Source organism: Pyxicephalus adspersus, chromosome 7, assembly GCF_032062135.1.
Source record: "Pyxicephalus adspersus chromosome 7, UCB_Pads_2.0, whole genome shotgun sequence".
Taxonomy (NCBI): domain Eukaryota; kingdom Metazoa; phylum Chordata; class Amphibia; order Anura; family Pyxicephalidae; genus Pyxicephalus; species Pyxicephalus adspersus.
Genome location: NC_092864.1, coordinates 28753617 through 28775483, shown reverse-complemented (window position 1 = coordinate 28775483; position 21867 = coordinate 28753617). Strand labels below are relative to the sequence as shown.

The 21867-nt window shown below is 36.9% G+C and overlaps 1 protein-coding gene across 1 annotated transcript in view; it reads left to right on the top strand.

Annotated features, from left to right (window-relative positions):
• The window catches only part of LOC140336023 (contactin-associated protein-like 5), a 221896-nt gene extending 212604 nt beyond the window's left edge, over positions 1-9292 (top strand). The window contains exons 20-21 of the mRNA XM_072419077.1: positions 5699-5917; positions 9096-9292. Of these exons, the coding sequence (XP_072275178.1) occupies positions 5699-5917; positions 9096-9292 (416 nt within the window). The remainder of the gene's footprint in view (positions 1-5698; positions 5918-9095) is intronic.
• The last annotated feature ends 12575 nt before the right edge of the window (positions 9293-21867 follow it).

Below are 21867 nucleotides of genomic sequence, written 5' to 3'. Positions count from 1 at the left end.
AATAGTTTGATCAACAGAAGACTTTTGTTCAATATCAATTGGCAATATTCCTGGTATGGACAGGAGTCACATGCTCCCTCCCCTATTTCTGGCTAGCAAGGTTCCGTGCCTGGAGAACAGTCTGGTTTCATTACAAAATGGGGCGCCCTACACTTTTTTATTAATACAAAAAAATCAACATAACATATACAGGGTTAGACCATTACAAGTATGTTATTTGAATAAACTGTTTATTACCCAGTGCAGTGAGGTTGATACTAAAATACCTTGGGCTATTCACTTAACAAAGTGAATTTTCACTCGAAAAGAGATGACTGACTCTTCTTTCTTTTCATTTTGCAAAAATTATTCAATCACTTACAAAAAATGTAAAAAAAACATTAAGGTGTAAAATCACCTTATCATGTCTAGCCTGAATTCTTGGCCACATACTGTATGGGGAAAGGGCTCTTGGAAGATGTGGTTCTAGGGGTGCAGCTATGTCAACAGGTGCTGACCACAGAACATCTATCAAAAATATTAGAAATCTAGGAATGCCACTGGAAAAACCCATTTCTACATTAACTGGGTGAAAGAAAAGTCACCATTTTTTAGAAAAAGGAAAAAAAGTTTGGAAGTACATTTGGGCAGTACTTTGACCAGTGGAAGACATAGCCATCAGTGGGTCACAGTGGGCCCCCATGCAAAACCGATGTGGGGGGCTTCCTCTGTCATCCAATGCCCATCTCTACTTAAGCCTTTTCCCAATGCCTCACCCACCTCCAATCACTGACTGCCTCCATATTGCCCCCATACTGCCCCCACCCATTGACTGAAACAGAACTACAATGGCAAGTAGGAAATCTGAATGAGTAAGTTTAAATGGGCCTGATTTATTAAAGTGGAAGTAAACGCAAAACAAAAAAATTACACTTACCTTCGATCCTGCAGAGCAGTCTACGCGGGAGGGAGGTTTCATCCATCGGGTCCCACTACTTGTCTTTGGCCCAACACAAAGGGAGTGCTGGGTGTCGACATCTTCTTGTCTCTTCTTCCGGGTTCATTTACCTGCGTCAACCAATCTCGCATCAGCAGCAAAATCGGATGACGTAGATTGGGGAAAAAATTGACGATCTCACTGTGCATGAATGAGACCAGCAATTTGTTTTGTATCAATAATATGCCCAGGCATGCGCAGAAGGAGCAGCCAAGAGCCTCCTGGGATGCATGACGAGAGGCAAAGTTCATGATGGGGGTCATAATTTACATTTTGATGTCAACAAGCCATAACTCTACCCTAACCCTTTCTCTTTATAAACAAAGCCATGTGATTGCAATGTTAGCCCTGTTTTATGGATCACATGGCTTTGTTTATAATGGGGATTAGGGATAGTGCTAGGTAGAGTTATGGCTTATGGCTTTGTTGTGGCATCTGCGATCCACAGCAGCTTCCAGTTTTAGAATTGACATACATTTTTACATTTCTATATCCACATTCACATACAGAACTCTGACTCTTGTAAAAGTTTGTTCCATTATAAAGGCATTTGGGAAATAAAGTGAAAAATAAACAAAGAAACAGGAGGATTTGGAGTTTTTGTTTGAGATTATTTTTTAGGTAATTATTACACCTGATCATGGCTCAGGGAACAGCCAACAACAGATGCTAGAAAATTAGAGAAAATAGGAAAGGGCTCAGTTTAATGGTAGGTTGACATGCACAGAAGTAAAAGAGCACCTTGCTTTGGAAGTGCACTTGGAGAATATAGGCTGTTCACTTAGCAAAATGAGTTATCCTCTTGTAAAGGATGCTTAGCTTAGAGAATGAGGTAAAACTATGCTGTTTTCAACAATCCAATCATGTGCAAGCTTAGATTTTTTAACATGTGACTGAGTATTCTTTAGAAAGTGAATCTGGTTCCAATCTAGGTGAATTATCCTTCGTTTTGCTAAGTGAACAACATAATTTACTTTGTTCAAACCCCACTGTGTTCATTACAATATTTACCAGTGCACAGTCCTGCCATTCAACATAGGGGACTTTCTAATTTATAAAGAAATAAAAGTGTTGTTGCATACATGCAATTAAATGTGGAATCTCTATGCTGCATTATTATTAACTGGTATTTATTTAGCGCCTACATACTACATATAAGAATTTACAAAGTCCATATTCATACCACTAGCTGTCCCTCAAAGGGGTTCCCCAACCTCTGCACCATGCAGCCCTACTGTTATCAATGGGAGTGTTGACACTTGAAATTAACACTTGAAGTTTGAAGCAGAAAAATAACACTCTCCCTTATAGATGAAAAGCTGTTGATTCCTCCTAAATCCTTGTCCAACTCAAGCCACGCCATCCTGCCTTCTTTCTTCCATCACGAACTGGACACCAGCCATGGCCATCTTCTCTCACTTTTCCCGGGTTCCTCTTCCTTGGTCACCTGATCTCACACTGCACAGGTGCTAAATTGACACACTTCTGGAAAATGTAAAAAAACTGTGCAGATCTAACTGTGCAAGTTGTGCAAGTAGAGGAATGCTCTATTGATCCCAGGCATACAGAGAAGGAGCAGCTGGCAGCCTCCTGGGATACATGATGTAGGTGTACCCAGAGGCTGCAGGCTTCCTATTTAGTATTTACTGCCGAGGCAGTAAGGACAAAAGGGGAGGGGTGATAGGTCCGCTTTAAGGCATGTCCTAATTTTACCTTTTTTTTTTACATGAATATATATATATATATATTTATATATATATATATATATATATATATATATACTGTAGATTGCTAGATGGAATGATACCAGTGATAGAGATGAACTTTGCTCATCCAGCGGAGACTTGTGGGCTCAGCATGTTCGATCTCTGGAAGAACAATAGCCTTGTGAAACAAATTGTGCTGCCAGGATCGTGCACTGATCACAGAGCAAGGAGCTGGAAAAAAAGAAAAATACAGTTAGAAAATACCCAAAAGTTTTGTCGGGGTTAATTGAATTCTCAAATAGAAATTGATTATATTTACTTATTACGTTTGAAAAAATAAACTGTGTTCCTTATGATTTTCCCCTGACCCTTACGTTTTGGTGGAGTCCTGTAGTGACAGTGAGGGTCAGGGCATGGAACCCCATTACATTCGGAGGGACCCAAGCCTATGTCACTTGGAGATTTTACCAAAGACTCTAATGGAAGCTGTAGCACAGGAATGGATGGAAGGAAGGAGACATGGCAATTGGAGGTAAGTATGGTAGGTCTTCTTTTCAAGGACCCATGGTGTAATTCCCCTAGGGAGCTAATTGGGTCTTCTTTATATGGATTTCTATACAAAACTGTTTTGTACATTTGGATAGAATGGAAGAGAATGAGGGTGTTCCACTGACAATTTTATTTTCATTTCACTTGATAACACAAAGGGGTATTGCAAATCCAGTTTAATTGTTTGCATTATAACCATGTGTCTATTAAATCATGTGTCTATTAAATCTTTATTAGTTTGTATTTTCCATACTGTGTGAGGATACTGGAAACCGAAAGCAAAAATGTTATAAATTGCAGTTTACCAGTTCGTTGATGTGGAGACTTCATAGGTTTTTAGTATTTCTTACCTTAATTTTCATCTGGTGATCCTGTCAATAACACACTTCCTGATCCTTCATGTCTACACTCATTTCTCCACTGTATCCATCATGTATATAGTGCTGACCTTAACACTTTAAAAAATCAAAAGTCATATCAGTAATGCTTCCTCAAATAATCTTACAATCTGATGTCCCTGCAAAAGTCCTACTAAGGGCCAATTTTGGTATGAAGCCATTTAACCCACCAGTGTTTTTTTTTAGATGTGTCTAGAAAAGCTCCGGTGATTATACAATCTCCACTCCTGGCTGAGATTTAGATCTGAGACCCTAGGGATACAAGGATAGAATATAAGCCACATTACTACCACCCATAATTGTCAGCACAACATATGGCTGACATCCTGTGACCAGTTTAGATGGAAGACAATTCACCCACCATTTTGTTTGCATTGCAAGTTGAAAATTGCTATTGCAAGTTGAAAATTGCTCCAACCATAGCTGTCCAACTTCACTTCACAAGGGCCAGGGTCTGTACACATTTTATTACTGTAAATATCTGCGCATAAAGAGAGATTTTGCACCCTCAAAATACCATTAGATCCTTAGAATTAAGATTAGAATCTTGGTTCATTCTCGAGTCACACCAGTAATTGGTGCTGTGTTCTCATGTAAAGTGAGAACTCTTTCTATGCATTTTACTAATTCAAAAGTGTGTTACACACTTTAAATGAGGATACAGTGTTCAAACAAAACTACCGTTGACCAATGCACAAAAGATCATCAAAAGAGCAAGTGACCCAATAAAACCAACCCATAAATGTACAAGATACTTTAAGCTATAAAACGGATGGTGGGGGTGGAGGTATACAGACTGAGCCCATATGATTTTAATACTTTTTCAAAATACCACACTATGTGTATGTGTAAAAAAGTAATATTTTAAATTATTGTTTGGGAGCATTAAGAACAGGTTTGTCTTCTTCTGTACCATAAAAAGCTTGTGTATTTATTTGAAAATCTTCATAGAAAGTTATAGCAGCAGTTCAATAAGAATACAGGAGTGTAAATATTTGCATGTGTATGTATGGTGATGCCCACTGGGTGTGACGTCTCACAATATATACGGTTCCATACATTTAAATATGGGTATACATATAGACATACAGAGAACGAAAACAATATGCTCATGAATATTTGTCCCAGCCTACTGGGCAGTCTTAAACGCCAAAATAGCATCAACTTAGTCAAGTAAGATAGACATATGACCTATGTTCTGCCCTTCACTTCACGCTCGGTCACGTACATGAATACAACTTATTATAAAATTATGGGTTTCTAACACCATGGATGTATTTATTCACATTAGGTTTATAGGCATTTCTTTTGATTAGTGTTGCAAATGTTAGTAGTAATTGGCTTATTTTGTGTCCTTGGTTTATACTCGAGTAAAAGCAGGTTGTCTGTATTCTCTAGCAGTGAAGTTAGTATGGTGTTATACAATGAGTGAGAAAATAACTCTGTTTATATGAAAAGCCTGGCCTGTTGTATCTCAGAAGCACTGAAATTTAACAGCCTTGATTTAGACAAAGCCATGGTGGGAACTAAAACCCTCAGCCCCTAATAACTAAAGCTGTGCGTATGAAATGTTTTCTTTACACAACACAGTCATGATTAGCAGAGAACCACAGCACTGCCAATCCTCTATGCCATGCCAAAACAGTTCTGGTTTTACCTACTGACATATATAGTTAAAGGTTCTCAAAACTAACTAACAAAACTATAAATTTAAAATGAATATTTGATTTAACTTCCCGTCAGTGTTGTCTCGTGGGTCTGTTATAAATATTTCATCTTTCTTTGATTAAATTAGAATTTCAATAAGGAATATTAAAACTGTTTGTGATAATCAGAAAATAAAATTGCTGAAATAAGTTATTTTTGTATCTGTCTTTTACCCAGTGATGTGTAAAACCCATTGTAGCGTTAAAATATGCCAGGAACCACCTTCCCTAGTGATGCATTTCACCAATATTTGGTGGACCTAAAATTTTCACTTTTGCCCCTACTTGGTGGTGAATGTGCTATGTCCTACAAATGATAATCATACCTAAGTTTAATTGATCTTCTTGTTTCCTGTTTTACAGACAATCCAGGGCTGGACCCTGAAGTCTCCAGAGCAAGTTCATTTGGTTTTGTCGGTTGCCTATCCTCTGTCCAGTACAACCAAGTTTCTCCCCTTAAAGCAGCTCTTCGACACCCCAACACAGCCCCAGTAACCGTCAATGGGCCATTATCTGAATGCAACTGCAACTCCATCACAGAGAGTGATCTTAGTACTATTACAACAACATATTCATCCTCAGGTGGGCACCACCTTTCCTTGTCTTCTTACATACCTGCATCATGGTTGGGAATTTTTGAATGACAATGGTATTATAAAATGCCTTTCCACAAAAGAAAGCTTTTTTGGGTGCTTACTCAAAAAGTTTGGTCATTTATTGACAAATGGATGTGATGTCAGTGGACATTTGAGTGCAAAATTAGGATTATTCTTTTACCCTTCTCCAGAAGCTTCATAAAAGTTTATAATGGGGGATAAGGGGAGGGGTGGAGAAGTTGGGTAAATAGACCCTTATACAGGAGTGGAGGTCTATGATGTGCAAGGAGGGAGTTCAATGTAAATACAAAATAAAATAAAATGGTAAAGAAAATTGGAAATAAAAATACTTTACTGCAATTTTTTAGATGGTGACAGGTTCTCTTTTACACACTAGAACACTAATACTATCTATAAATGCTGACATTTTGTTGCAATATTTCTATCAGAGCAGCTCACTATTTATTACAATGTTCAAAGGCTGGGGAGGAAGTATTTGGATTACTGAACTGTATTTCAGAGAACAATTAGGTTTCCTGTGCTACCAAACAGGGCTGTGCTAAATGAGCTATATAAGTCTCAATACTACATTGGCAGAAATACCCAGAAATTTTGGTAGGTATTCTTATATATATATAGAGTGAGTATACAAAAATATTCACATTTTGTTGTTCAGCCTGAAATGAAGATTCACATGAAAAAAATAATTTTCCAGCTGTCTTTGCCCAGTGCAACTTAGAGCATTCAAATGAAAGATATAATTACAACAGTAACCCTAACGCCAGTACTTATTGGAGCCACCTTTTGTTTCGATTCCAGCCTTGAGTCTGTTGAGATTCTTCTCTAACAACTGTGCAATATTTTCCCATTTTTCCATACAGAACTGTCCAAGCTTAGACTAGAGGGTGACTGTTGGAGGATTGCAATCTTTTACCAGATTTTCAATAGGGTTTAAGTCTGGACTGACTAGGTCATGCAAAGACATTGACCTTTTTCTCTGTCAGCCACTGTGAGGTCAATATTGCTGTATGGTTTGTGTCATTGTCATGTTGGAAGGTAAACCTTCTCCCCATTGAGAACTTTGTGCAGCAGGGAAGCAGGTTTTTCATTAAATAACTGATGGGATTTCGCCCTACCTATTTTTCCTTCGATCCTGACAAAGACCCAGTCCTTGTTTGCAGAGAGACACCCCCACAACAGAATATTACCACCTTCATGTTTTACTGTCTATGGTGTTATTTGGTTGATAAGCTGTATTGGCTTTCTGCAAGATATACCATTTGGTTTTGATGCCAAATAGTTCATATTTGGTCTTATCACACCATACCACCTTTTTTCTCTTGGCTTCAGGATCTTTAAGGTGAATTTTGATAAACCTCTAATGAAACTTACTGTGGCCTTTTTTTTCTTTTTGTCACTGCTCTGCCATATTTTCTGTAACTGTTGGTAACTGTAAAGTTACCATAGGTCCATCCAGTTTGGAAGGATGACCCAATCCAGGGAGGGTCCCAGGAATTCCAAACACTTTCCACTTCCAAATTATAGACTTTGTTGTGCTCCTAAAGGTTGATTAAGCCTTTAAAATATTTTTGTATCCAATTCTTGTCCACAGTTTTATCCCTGAGATCTTTTGATGCTGCCTTGCCACCCATAGTTAATTGTTTGCTTTTCTTTGCACTACCAATCACTGAAATGCTCCAGGAATAGCTGTTTTATGCTGAACTAATCAAACTGATTACAGCTGATCACAGATAGAAGCCAATTATAGAGGTTGGTGTGCAAAGGTGATTGAACACCTGATTGAGTTTACAAGTATTTTTAGGAGGGGGTAATACTTTATCCATCTTAGTGATATTCTTTTTTTGTGTTTTTTTTTTTCTGAACTACTGGTATTATGTCTTTCACAAGTAATTGTTTTGTGTCTTCATTTCAAGCTGCAAAGCAACAAAATGTAAAAATATTTGCAAGAGGGAGATTCTTTTGTGCACCAACTATTATTTTATATGTGTCTTTCTGCTTAAATTCCAAAACTTGGGGAGCTCAAAAATATTAATTGTTGCATTAGAAATCACTGGGTATTTCTGTTGCCCTGCGATAAGATTCAAGATACCTAAAACACTGTTTAAATTGCTTCTAACTGCACTAAATCTCCCAATAAAAATATTTTTCTAGTTCTTACCTTTATCCTTTAGCTTTTTATATAATTTCTTCCTAGTATCATCATCTTCTCTTTGCCTTAGATTACAAAAATATTATTTACCAACATGAAAATAAAGTGACGGGAAATCTCACTTGCAAGGACATTGACAGCAATAGTATCCAAATAACCTCCTAACTATCCCTCAGTCCATACAACAGACTTTCACCTAAACCCTCCCTGTAACCCCAACACTAACCCATTATATATACTAAACCCTAATTCTCACATTATTTTTGGCTGTAATCCTAACATAGATCTTCCTTGGAACACTAGCATTCATGATATGTTCACAGTAACTCTCCCTTCAACCCTAACACTTACCACTAACAATGAAAATAACACTAACCCATAACTCTAACTCTTTACTCTAACCCATTTTGTAACCCTAACACTAACTATTCCTCTTTACCCTTGTAACCCTCATGCTAACGTCTCTTAAAACATTTTGTAAGTCTTGCAATGCCATTACTAACCCTAAAAACCCCAAGCCTTCTTGTTACCCTAACACTAAGTCACTCACTCACTACACACATAACTCTCACACTAACCATACCTTTAACCCCAGTTTTACCTTACCTTTAGATGTATACTTACCCCAAAACATTTGTGGGGAAGATCAAAATTTTTGATTTTTGTTGTATCATTGGATGGGATCCAACGTTCTTGCACCAGAATCTCCAGCTCTGTTTCCAGCATTGGGCCGTAATAAAGCTCTCTATGACTTGTGAAGATAGACTATCATAGGAAAAGCTGGGTGATCCAGCAAGCCTGGTATGGATCTTGTCCAGAACTGAAAACGCCAACTAATGATTTTTAAGAAGTCTTTTCCAGGTTCTCCCATAATAGTTTATCTTCTCCAGTCTTGGACAGCTTTCAAAAATCAGGTCCAATGTGAACAACAAACCAAAATAATGAAAACGTGAAGCCACAGTCATTTATCTATTTTTTTTTGTTTCCTTTGTAGGTGTCATAGCGATAACGATATTTATCATTTTTTGCATTGTGGCAATAATGGCCAAGATTCTCTACCAACATAAAAAGACGCACGGCAAAAGCCAACCTAAGGAAAAAGAGTATTCTGGAAACCTGGACTATTCCTTCCGAAACGAGATGGACTTACAAAATACAGTCAGCGAGTGCAAAAAGGAGTATTTTATTTAAGAGACTGAATTTCTATAACATTATTTCCTCCAATTTTGTAGCTGATTCTTTACAGCTTTTCCTCAGAAAATATACCTGAAACGGGAGTGGACTTTTGCTTTTTTCTCATCAACATCGTTGTGGCTATTTTCGCTGTCTAAGCAGCTCGCCCCCTCGGTCTTACAGTGGGATCCACTTGTGAGCATGATTTCTTATTCAGGTTTTACGGTCTTAGAATTGAATCACCTACGAACTTGGTTTGTGGTTCAAGTTTTACGGTCTATTTACCATATTCTTCTAAATATGTGCCTCTTCTATCAAGTCTGCAACTGCTCCTACGGCCCAACCCAAACACATGGTTTCAGCTCAAACATTGGATTCACCAATGGCTCATTGCATTGGGTCACCAAAAATCTAGTGCCCTGTTGATATTTCCAAGGACTTTCCGCCAGCTAGCAATGGCAATGGCAAATGTAAGCACAATGGCGCCATCTTGAAATGGTTTAGAGCAAAATTGTATCTGGAACCTGGGACTGAAGAAAACAAAAGCTGTTCCTTAGGCAAATATATGCATAATATTTAGAAAATATACGCTGTGTAGTCCAGACTAGAATTTTAAAGCAAAAATCGTATACTTGCTAGCATATGTAAGTTGATCTAAGAAAAAGATTTTTCAGCATTTAGAGTTTTCAGTAAATATAATATTGTTAAGCTGATAGCCATGAAGAATTGGCTTTGTTGTCACAGACAAATACTGTCCATATCATCAAGTAATAAAAGTGTCAAGGCGCTTTTTGGACCCCTAAAAAAAGTAAAAGGGTGTCGTTTAGTGGAATATACTACAGTATGTGGTGGCCACCTAATGAACTTATGAACCATTTCACCAATAATATTGGTTCATGTCGGCCATTGGCCTTGATTCAGCAAGCTTTTTGTATTACTTATGACACCTTGGTGGACTTCTAAAGCGGGCCTATGTGGATTTTAGAACATAGCGTACATATGAATATTCATGAATTAGGGCCTTTAGGATACAAAATTGATTACATTTTGTCCGGATTAAAATTAGTCACCAATTTGACTATCCTGTAGAAAAATTAACCTGCAGTATTATGGCTGCAAGCATTGTACTCTTAACCCCTTGATCCACCCTTCTGAAAACCAGTATATAGGGTACTGCATTGTATAGCATTGTATAGAGCAGCCCTTCTCAACTCATAGGTGTCGGGGATAATCCATCAATCGGAAAACACTATTTGTATTGTTTTCCAATAGGAAGAATTCCCCTTTACAGGAGTAGTCAGAATGCCACATCTAAAAATGTCCATGGTGTCACTTAGCTGGCTCTACCAAGTGCTGTCAATCCTATGCAGGGACTCTATTTTATGAGATGCCAATTAGCCACAAGTCAAGGAGGAACTTTACGATAGATTGCTATAGATTAAAATGGTTTGGCTCTAAATAAATATTCGCATAAAAGCTGGCAAATATTGCAAAGCTTACTTGCTACTTGGTCTTCATTGACAATTCACTAGAGATTGGTGAATGTTAGAAAATTTGCTTTACCTATGCAATTTTCACTGATCTGATATTCTTTAGAATTTGTTTTTTTTTTCACTTTTGTATTTTTGAAAAAATCTATTGATCCCTTTAACAGATTTCTTTTGATTTTTGATCCCTGCCTACATTTTGGGCCTGATTTATTAAAACTCTCCAAAGCTGGAGATACACTTTACAATTACTGATTCTGGGTGATCTAGATGATTCTGGGTGATCCAGCAAACTTAGAATCGATTTCTTAAAAGTAATTTGCTATTTGTTAGCAAATGTTTTCAATCCTGAACCAGATCCATTCCAGGTTTGATGGATCACCCATATTGATAAAAGTGTATCCTCTCCAGTCTTGGAGAGCTTTAATAAATCAGGCCCCTTGTATCTGCTATAGAATTATACCGACCCTATTGTGTGAACTACTTATGTGGATGCCAACACTAACTGGATCATATCATATATATTGCTACTGATACTGGTTGGTTATTATGCTAATTTAATTATAAGTGGCACAGGAATCTTGCCCTATTATAAGCCTTCCACAATGAGGGAGTCAAATGGCAAGTCATTCAAGGACCTTGTTACCAGTTTATTGTACGGGGAAGGAAAAATTACCCTGATGGTCAGAGATTTATGAATATTTGGGTAACTGCAAATGTTTCTGCTCCAGGACAAATCACATCTCAGCTGATTCACTGATCTCCAATTGCTATAATGGGAACAAGAAAGGAAATAAATTTAGTGACCTTTCATGTCATAAATAGAAACCACCTCTTTGCTGAATTATGCTGAAACAGCAATTTATGTCTGTGCCACTAAGTCCTACAACAGATAATATACAAATATATATCTATATAGAGGAAAACAACAGATATTTTCGATGTACACTAGAATTTATGAATCAATATATGCAGTATTGCACAGGAAAAGATAAGATAGATATGCATTAGATAAATATATATTTGTACATATGTTATATCTCCCTTTTAAAAAAAGTTTAAGTAAGAATTTGGCTACAATTCTTTATTATTTTTCTATTTAAATGTTTGATTTTAAAACCTTCTCAGAATTTATTAAAAGGCCATTATAATTGAAAGTTTGCTGCTTGAAACAGACAGTGGATCCTATTTCAGGTTCTCAGATTTGTTTTTGGTAGCCCTGTGTCTTTTAACTCGAACATAGACCTGGCAGGACACTGGTGCCTGTACATGGATACCCATTATAATAATAGCTTCATATTAAAAAGAGGATGGCCTTGTGCCCTGTGATGTCACACCAGTTTGTACTAGTGGGTACAGCATTCACCTAGTCCTACGTCTTCCTTGAAAAAGATTTGAGTTAGTTCCACTAATTGTCCTGGCATCTTTTACTGCTGTCTTGAATCAAAACTACTTTGGGAATGGCATCAAACTATCTTAAACCCTTGATAATTCAAAGCAGCAATCTGTTATGATATACTTTATTTGTTGAGTTACTTTGATTTATATCTCATTGGTCTGGTTTTCTGGATGGTAAAATGTGGAAACCTGTGCAATAGTATTTATTAGCCAATGGCCCTAAAAATACATGTCTCTTTTTCTTTCATTGCAAGGTCATTTGTGCATATGCTGGAAGGAAATATTTATAAAAGGCTATATATTGGAACTAGCTAATGTTTTTCATGTATGTCCCTGGCAGAGACACATATCTACCTTACCTCTCTGAACCAGTGAAGTGGTATGGAGTGTGACAATGAATACAGTAGCTAAAATTGCTTTTAACTAGCCAGTTATAATATATATTTACCCTTTATATTCAGGTTCAAACTACAATTTGCCATTAGAAAAAAAATGGTTTATACTTGAATCACACCACTAGATGGTGCTGTGTCCTCTTGTAAAGTGTATAACAAACTCTTACCATGTGAGGCTTTATTAGATTTTGTTACAATTTACATAGGGACACAGCTTGATTTACTGCTGCCCAACTAGATTACACACAAGATCACATAGAAATAAGTGACCCAATACAACCACCTCAGAAGTACAAAGCACCTGTAAACAGACTGCCCCCTTGATATTTAAATTTTTCCCCTTTAAACATTTTAAAACTAACACACCATGGGTGTGTTTTCAGTGGATGTGTGAGAAGTTTTCTTCCTTTTTTTTATCCTTGAAAATCAGTGACAACTCGTAATTGTCAACATTCCCCAAACAGTTTGTGCACCTTGTCCTGTTAGGCCCTCAGAAAATGTGGTTTCGTGTTCATCTATGTGCACCTTTTTTATCAAAGCAACATTCATCTTTCTGGCTTAATAACTCCCCATTAACATTATCAATTCAAAAACCTTCTAAACTTTTTCCTTCTCATTGAAGTGGGTGGCCTGAAAGATCTAAGCTTTGATGTGCCACGGACAAAGATCTCTGAGTCTTTCTTACCCTTCTACACAATGTAGATGGATGTATTGGATGGATGAGGATCTTAAACTGTGTGTAACAGTTAAAAATGATATCCCCTGTGTTCTGTTCTTGTTATATATGTTATTTAACTTGAACTGAACTCAAATTAGGACTTGCAAAGTTTTAGGGCCCATTTATAAATTTTATTGTAAGTACCTTGTCTTGAAAGCCTCCTATAAAACAGCATTGTACATTGTGGTCCGTAAGCATGCTGTTCCTTCACCTTCTGGCTGTATATCTGTAATATGCGAGCTAAGGCTCTGCTGCCTTTGACTGACAGATTTGTCATGAAATATGGGGATGTTACTAAAGTGTTCTTGCTGGAGGCACTGACATGAGGAAGCAAAGCCCTCCACCAAGATGGCCACCACTACACAGAGGCATGATATAGTGTAGCCTTTCTTGAACTTTTTAGCATGGGGGAACCCTTAAAATAACTTTTAGGTCCTCAGAGACACTATAATATAATTACTTTATCCAAAGCTCACAGTATATTAGTGTGGTGGTCAGTGGGAAGAATTCCTCTTACAGACCAGTAAGAAGAATGTCACCCTTACAGATGGCCAAAAAGGCTATTTAGTCATTTTGACCTGATTGACACAAATTACTCATTGCTCAATCAATCTCTGGCGGAACCTTTGGTGAATATAGAGTAAGGAATTGTAAGCACTGTTGCTCAAATATGTTTGTTCAGGTGGAGCAACTTTGAACTGAAGATTATTTTGCCAATTAACAAAGCTGCTGCCTTCTATGTACATCTAATACTATTTTTTTTTACAATGGTTGTGAATTAATGACGGGGAACATGTTCATTGGTTGAGGGTCATGAGATGGCAGGATCGTCCCTGCCATCATCAGCCAAACAATTTATACAGTGGCATTGGCTGCCCAATATGTACTCAACAAGTTAAACTTGGTCATCTTGAACAGGGCTAATGTTGGATATTTTAAATCAGAGCACCACAAATTGTTAGTCAACAAAAAAGAATGATCAGCTGCAGAGACCAAAACCAATACTGCTGATTAGTCATTTGCCCTTAGTCATTAGAGTTCATTTCCTCTTTATGTAATAAAGCTGTATAGCTATACATACAATTTTTCATTTGTATCACTTTTTAGTTTTTAATTTGCAACATTTTACAAAATTGTTTCACATGAGACTGGGAAGTGGATTAGGAGAACATGGCCTTTAAGGAAAACTAATATTGGCCTTTAAGAAAAATAATTTGCTGTAAAAGGTGTGGGGGAAGTTGTGCTATACTTTTGTCTAAAATGTTTTTTTTTTTACATAATTTATTTTTTATCATTTTCAATAAATTACATTTTTTTTACCTGAATTCTATGTTTGATCGTAGAAGGCCAATCCTTATATCGTTAATTTTCTGTTCATCCGTGGCCCATAAAACAATATTAAACCATTGGAATTGTTAATTTTATCCCTTGATCCATTTCATTTGATCAAGTGGAAAAGGATGTATGATTGTGGGATGAGATTTGCTTTTTCATAACTTGTGAATAATACCTTAAATATATATTTTTTTGGTGATTTCAACTTTTTTAGTTATTTAAAATGCCATTATTGCCAGCAGTGAAAAAACATACTTTTCCTTTTCCCAAATAAGTGGGTTTTCTTTAAAAAAAATAATTAAAACATCTGCACTGCCTGTTGTATGCTACACCTAGTTCTAAAGAAAAAGAACTATTAGGAACAGATTGGGTTAATTGGACATGAAAAGCCAGCATTGATGAGAGGAGAGAACTATCAGTAGTGCGTCCTTTTATGTGCCAGACTCCGAGCTCTGGATGTTAGTTAACAAGGTGAAAATAATAAGATTATTTGAAGAAAAGACAAATGAGATAACGTCTCATGTTCACCATACAGTGGCATTGACTGTGCAGGTTAATTACATTTCAAGATTCTTTAGTCACTTTTCTGTCAGATCTAAAATAAAATTATTTCCAAATGCATTTCATTTATATGTTCCTATTTCATACTTGAAGAGGAACATAAAGTCATTTGATGGTCAAGATGAAAATTTTTTATTACTGGGGATCAGTGGAAGGATTTCGACAAATTTAATTTTGCCCCAAAATGAGTGGTTTTGCTGCTGGCCGAAGTAAAAACTTTTTATGAACTGCTTAAGTAAAAATAAACTAATTGTATATTTTTTTTTTTTACTTGTTTACTTAGAAGGTATGAGAGTTTTAATGGGTGTATTTAGGGTAGTTTACTGTATTTAACTGAGAGTTGTTTTTTTCCTTTATTTCATCATTTGACATTTGTAATCATTTTTATTATATTTATATTTTATCGTATGGTTATGCTGCTGGTTATTTTTGTTTTTGTTTTTTTTTTAACTTTTTTTGTGATAAAAATTGATAATAAAAAAGTATTTTTTTAGCATAAGATGTGATCCAAAATAGCACACAGGAAGATTACAGTTTGTGGTTAGGGATGAAGTTCGGATACAAGAATTTCTTGGCTTTGAGTTAAAATTTGCAAAGTGATGGTAATCAGATCAGATCAAATCAGATCTGATTAAACTGATTTTCTAAATACCACAGGGATTCTCTCTTATTTATTTATCTTTTTTACCTTTTAAGGTAACTCTTTCTGGGATTGGGTAAGGAATAGTACACATTCCTCTGGTGAATGACAGATACCTGAAAAAAACCCGCAAATCACCACATTCTTTTTCAGTAACTTGACATAGGGAAGAGACCAGGTCTCTCAACCTAGGGTACTCAACTGTTAAGCGAATGAATGAAGCAATGTATGGTACCTATATAGGTAGGGACAGGTGTAGCTTGAAAAAAAAAAACTGTACAGCTTTAAGGTCGCCCAAGCACAATTAATGGGCTTCTGCCCCTCAAAAATCTCCACAATCCAAGTCAGATGTGGGAAAGGGCAACTTTGGTCATTTTAGCCCATAATATAGCCAGAATCAACATGCAAGATCTGTCTGCTAAGAAAATTACAGTGGGCAGTAGGGGCATTCTTAGAATTCTTCATAGCTGAACATGGGCACATTCACCCATCTCCACTGTGGGTTAATGTTAATAAAATGATTCCAGGACTGTTAGCTTTTATACTCAGTACCCTACCCTTGGAATTCTTGTACTAATTAGACCAAAAGCATTTTATTTAAGTATTCAGGCAGTTGTTAAACCCTAGTAATAAATAAAAAAAATATAATGGTCCTGTTCAAGTTTCTTATCTCTTAGTTAGTAATGCACATTGCACACTTGGGAACATCAATGAGTTCTTACACATTTGTGAAAGCTGTGAATGTGTCATTCTTTCATTTTGCTAGGCTGCCCATTTCTCTTGGCAAAAATGCTCCAGGTCTTGTATATTCACATGTTTTCCAGACTTAGCTGAGATCTTCCTAAACTGAACGTAAGCTCAAGAGATTTTGACAGTTCCAGAACCTTTTCTGCTACAGCCGCTAAAGGTCAACTAGTTCTTATATTTTGGGTTATTGTGTTGCTTGATCCCCTTAGAGTGTCATTGTAACTTACATCCCCAATCCACGGATATGATTTTAAAGGTCTTGTTGACTTCTCCTCAAAAATACAATAGCTCTATAGTTGTGATCATAAAGTGCAATTTTGGTCTTATAATTTGAAATGTTTTATTTAGAAAGATTTTATGCTTTTCTGTGTGTTGTTTCTGTATTGTAAGTGGGCTGCTCTGGTACACCAATGGTGAAATTCGGCCAACTGTATGCAAACTGATAAGCAACTGTAATAACTGTATTTGGTTTATACCATCATCCCTTGGTCTACATAATATCATTACTGCTTTTGCAGATATTTTTTTACCTCAAGTCATATTTATTTGCTTCATTCATTTTTTGTTACCACAGAATTTATAAGTTTTCTGTCATTCCTGTATTAGGTTTTCAATAATTGTAAGATAATTAACATGATGTAACCTGAGAATCCGCCTCTTTAATCAGGTTCAAGAATCTTCCGTTGGCATTATTGGTGTAAACCGAGATGCGCCACCAATTATAAATCATGCGTGAAAGCCAATCAATCCGGATTAATCAGCTTCTTAATTGCAAAGCTAGAAAATGTTGTAAATGAGTACTGAACCTCGTTATCATAGCAATTTCTTTCTATTTGTCAAAATTGTTCTTGGCTTATCTTCATACTTTTCTCCTAGAACAGAGACAGATTACACATAATCGTTCCTGCAGAGCTCACACAGGTGATACGTGCCAGAAAGAATTAGGACAACAAAAATACTTTCTGGATACGAAAAAATTCTGGCTTTCATTTATTGCACGTAGAAATAAACTCTTCAATTTAAAATGTATTCTGATTTAAAAAAAAACTTCCAGTTTAGTGCCAGTTTAATGTACTTCTAACAGAGTAAGCAGGAATATACATACCTGATACAGAATATCCTGCAGTGTTAGACATCAGTTGCTTTGTAACATGAATTGGATGAGGGTAACAAGAATTGGATGAGTGAGTAAGTATAGATGCTCCCTTTGTGGGAGGCATACCCGTGTGTTATGGGGGTCTCAAAGGGGATGTTTGTCCTACTCAATGTCCTTAAAAATCCTTTCCTTGACCTACTATATCACTTGGTAGCCAGCATGGTCCATTTTGATGCCACTTTTTTTCATAGTACCCAAACCAACTAATACAATACTGGGTAGTGTAATTGCAATAAAATGTACCACGATGCATATGACGTGCGTTGTGGTTAACTGCATTTAAATAAAATGGGTCATGTGGGTTTTACCTGAATTGTGCAAATTGTTTTGCCCATTGAAATTAATTGGGCCACAATACAGGTTGGTGCATCATAGCACATTAATACACTATACCACCATTCTAAAATGTAAAATAGGCACCTAATAGGCCCAAAGTCTGTTTATTTTATAGCAATTAAATGAACTATAAAGATTTTGCTATCTGAAATAATATAAAATTTTATGTAAAATTTCTATGTAGCCATTCTATGTAGTCACGGGGCTTTCTATGGCTATTGCATTAAGGACTATAGCACTGGAGCCATCTCTAAAAAAGGAAAGGCAGAAGGCAAAGGACTAGTCACCAGTATTCCCAGTAGTCTTCGTGCAGCTGTTCTTTCCTCCATTATTGATTTACCATGTCTAGTTCTGTATTATGTCTTTGTGGAAGCAGGGTTTTACTTCCTTATGTCAAAGCTTCCTTTAATGACTGGTGGGGAAATTTTTAGAAAATAGCAAGAGAAGTGAAAGAAACACAGAACTGTCCACCTCACTTCCTGAGTAAGATATTCCCCACAACAAAACCTCAAAGCTGTAAGACTAACATAGGTCTATTCCATTGAAGAACTGGCCATTGCAGCCATTCAAGAAATGATTTCTTCTAGAGAAGATCCAGGGTAGGCATGAGGTTCTGTTTTTGTCAGTTGGCATTGTTCTCTGAACTACCGCATAGTTTATTATCATTAATAGTCTTCTGTGCAATTAGTATCTTTCTCTTGTACTTATATATAATAACATGTGTATGCACTAAAATGAAAAAATAGTGTGCTAGGGCTGAAATTGACCAGATATTTATTTTTTTGTGATTTAAGCAAAATGCATTTCAGATACTACAGTGGGGCCCTGTGGTGATTAAGTATTTCTCTAAATTACCCATAGCACTTTAATCCACAGCCCTCAGAACTGAGAAAAATGGGTTGACTCCTCCTTCTTTTGTTCCTTAAGGGTGGCACTTCCTGATTATAAAGACGCACCCAACACTTACCCTGAATTCTCACTTATTTCTATTAAGATTTTAGAATAAGGGGAATAAAAGCACCTTACATTTTTTAGTGAAGGTCAGGATCAGCATAATTTCCATATTCACTATAAGACAATAGAAGAATTATAGCATTAAATTAAATGCATATTAATAAAAAATATATTCTAAAAGTTGATTTGAAGCATTTGTTCAATACCATTTTGACAAAAGAAAATTTTAAATTAAACTTATTATTTAGAATTTATGGAAAAACATTTCCCAGAAATTAAGTGCAATATTTAAGAGGGCAAATTTATTTGACTGACCTGATTTACTACAGAATCATTTGTGAGAGTGAAGCTGTTTTTGCTCAGTTGTTGTAGAAATCAAAATCTCCTTTAGTATGCGCCTTTGGTACCAAGTTGACTTTCCTGGTTCACAGCTGAGCCTAGGACAAGTGAGCCACCGATGAGTTCAGAACTATGTCAAAACTGTTTATCTGCCTATATATATCTTGGGACAGTGGCTGAGAAACATTGAAGCCAAAAGATCAAGATAACATCTAGGGAATTTGCTTTGAATATGTCAATAATAACATCCATATATTCCTCTCAAATGTTTTCATTAAAACATATCCCTTGCCACATCCGAACCCTTAATGTGCCATATTTTCATATTAATATTTCACATGTATATTATCAGCCAATAGTGAGCGCATACAATCACTTATAGAAAAAAATACAAAACATATATTACTGATAAGATAAAAATGAGGACAGACCACATAAAAAAGTGTATTGAGTTGCAGAAAGCTTTTATTTAAAACAATTCAAATACTCATGGACACTCATGCAGCTTTCAAGAGACAGGGGTGGGCACACCTAATGCACTGTGTGCACCCCTGAGTGCATAGGTAATAAACATGACTGACAACACCCACATATTTAATAATGTTTTATTATATATAACAAAGTAAGATGTATAAAATATTTAACACCATTTGCATTGAAAGAATACAAAATTAAAACCTTTCAAATAATACAGATTATTTTCTTGCAAAAAATACAAATTGCGCAGAAAAATTCTTACATTTTTAAAAAAAAGTTAGGATTGGAATATAGCATAGCTGACATTGGTTTTGACCTAATGAGCTGTACTACATTGCAATTTGGTGAGCTGGAACACACAACCAATGGGCGTCAATTATGTTTACTTTTTCCAGCAAATCACTATTGTCAAGAACGATCTTTACAAAAAAGTTGTCAGCTTCTATATTCCTGGCTTCCCATAAAGAGCCCAACTCCAGCCAATTTGTTTTTTTTTTGTTAGTTTTAGATGGAGTGATAGAGGGTTGAAGTGTCTATCACATTTTTATTGCCCTATGTACCCCTATTTGGAAAAGATTCGCGGAATTCCTGACCTACAATAAAGAAATGAGGCTATCATAGGAAAACCTAGGTGATCCTAAAAATAATTTGTGGTCTGGCTTTAAATCTACACAAAGATTATTATCCGGCTCAGAAAGTCCTTAGTATGTGAATATCTCTGTTCTATTAAAGGGGTTTGTAGTAAACCACACTCAGTGCAAAAACAGATCTCTAGACCGTAATGTAAGTCTTGGCACAAAGCAGTTTGTCTTTATTTTCTATTGTTACTGTTGTACAGACATATGAAACTGTAAATTATGTATATTTAATAAAAAAAACTCTTTTGTAAGATTACGTGTGTAAGTATCAGAGTCTGGTGTGATTTCTTAATAATATTCTTTGATGCCGGTCCTCATATCTTGTACCTGAACTACAAACAGATATAAAAAAGATAAAACAATACAGCTGTAATGCGCCTGGGCACACAAACCACAACCAACTCCAGATATCCTTCTATCACGTTTTATTAATGTCATAAAACAATACAATAAGCAAGGTACAGGAGGGTAAGGCAAAGGCAGGTCAGGAACAATCCGAGGTCAGGGCAGGCAGCAGACAAGAATGGTCATTAACAATCCGAGGTCAGGGCAGGCAGAGTTCAGGCAAGAGTCAGGTTCAGACCAGGTCGCTATGGGAATGACAAATGGGATTAGCATAAACCAATACAAGGACGCACCCAAGCACACTATGTTCACAAAGGCTTATAGCGGGTAATGGTGTACAGGACAGGCTCTCCTTAAATGGCCAGAGTGACCAATGACCTTGAGCCACCTGGCGCCATTTGATTGGACAGTAACTGAATCTCCTGCGGCGAGGCAGCCGAGTGCCACGCCCTCAGGGGGTACAAGAGGCACGCATGGTAGCGCGCGCACCTCCTTCCACAGCACCCCCAGGACGTGCACTACTTTGCACATCCAAAGGAGTGCTGAGAACAGGAGTTTCTGTAACCACATCCATGGAGATGCAAGGGATGCCACCTGGCCGAACAGTAGTTTGGCCAGGACAGATCCCTCCGCCTGCAGAGAGAGACACGCTGTCAGCAGAGCAGCAGCCTTGGCCATGCTGCCTGCTACAGCGGCGTCTCCCTCTGCAGCTGGGATCCCCAGGGACACCGCGGGCTCGCAGGACGGGTAAGTTCCTTACAACAGCCATGAATTCTTTAATTCTTGTAGCTTGAGCTTGTTCACATTCACAAGGTTCATACCGGTTCTGTACTGGGAATCGCGAGGCACCCGGAAGCAGTAATAGGCGGTAACCACTGAGCTTTTTTCAGGCATTTGGAAGTGGCTGCACAAATCTAGCAGTGCAGTACTAGCGTGAAACCCTTTGGAAGAAAAAACAAAAAGAAATGTAAACACTGTTGGCCCCTTTTCATTCCTCATGGGGTGCTCTCCTTTATTATAAGGACACACTTGAAAGTTTTTTTTCCTATCTCACTAGAAAAAAACAA